Source organism: Crocuta crocuta, unplaced genomic scaffold (assembly GCF_008692635.1).
Source record: "Crocuta crocuta isolate KB4526 unplaced genomic scaffold, BGI_CrCroc_1.0 C28145386, whole genome shotgun sequence".
NCBI classification, from domain to species: Eukaryota; Metazoa; Chordata; class Mammalia; order Carnivora; family Hyaenidae; genus Crocuta; species Crocuta crocuta.
The window spans coordinates 1-867 of NW_027548558.1; the positions used below are offsets into that span (position 1 = coordinate 1).

The window sequence follows — 867 nt, forward strand, 5'->3', positions numbered from 1 at the left end:
GCAGAGGGGCCCCCATCCTCCCCGACCGAGGGGACTCCCCAGGGGTCTCCCCAGGTGGGCGCAGCTCAGCAGCCTCAGGGCGCCCCGGTCCCCGAGGCCCCCGGTGCAGGCGCCGCAAGCCCACCACGTGAGCAGGGTGCCGAGAGCCTGGCCGCGCCCCCCGCCTTGGGCGCCCGCAACGACCCCCTGGCCCGCAAGGCCAACACTCTGCTGCACTTCCTGCTGGAGAAGCACGTGAGCAAGGAGCCCATCACCAAGCCCGCGCTGCTCAAGGTCGTCAGCAGGAAGTACAAGGGCCACCTGCCCGAGATCCTGAGGCGCACGTCCCAGCGCCTGGAGCTGCTCTTCGGCCTCGAGCTCAAGGAGGGCGACACCGGCGGCCAGTGCTACGCGCTGGTCTGCAAGGTGGGCCGCCCGGGCGACGGCGGCGACAAGGGGCCGCCCACCAGAGGCCTGGTCCTGGCGCTCCTGGGCGTGATCTTCATGAAGGGCGGCCGCGCCAGCGAGGAGGATGTCTGGGAGTTCCTCAACATGCTGGGCGTGTACGCGGGCCACAGGCACCCGATCCTCGGGGAGCCCAGGAAGCTCATCACCCAAGAGCTGGTGCGCCGGAAGCTGCTGGAGTACCGCCACGTGCCGGCCAGCAACCCTCCGCGCCACGAGTTCTTGTGGGGCCCCAGGGCCCGCGCCGACACCAGCAAGATGCAGGCGCTGCAGGTGCTGGCCAAGCTCAACGACGTGGCGCCCAGCTGCTTCCCGCAGCTGTACCAGGAGGCCCTGCGAGATGAGGAGGCGCGCCTCAGCGCCAGAGTCCCAGCCCGGGGGGCCTCCGCTGGCGAGGCTGCGGCGCCTTCCAGGGCCGGGGGG

At 71.9% G+C, this 867-nt stretch overlaps 1 protein-coding gene across 1 annotated transcript; it reads left to right on the forward strand.

Annotated features, from left to right (window-relative positions):
• Window positions 1-6: 6 nt before the first annotated feature.
• LOC144219033 (melanoma-associated antigen B1-like) lies at window positions 7-858 on the forward strand (the record flags this gene model as incomplete). Its single annotated transcript, XM_077749022.1, has 1 exon — window positions 7-858. A coding segment is annotated over one exon (852 nt), but the record flags the coding sequence as incomplete, so codon positions are not given.
• Between the last annotated feature and the right edge of the window lie 9 nt (window positions 859-867).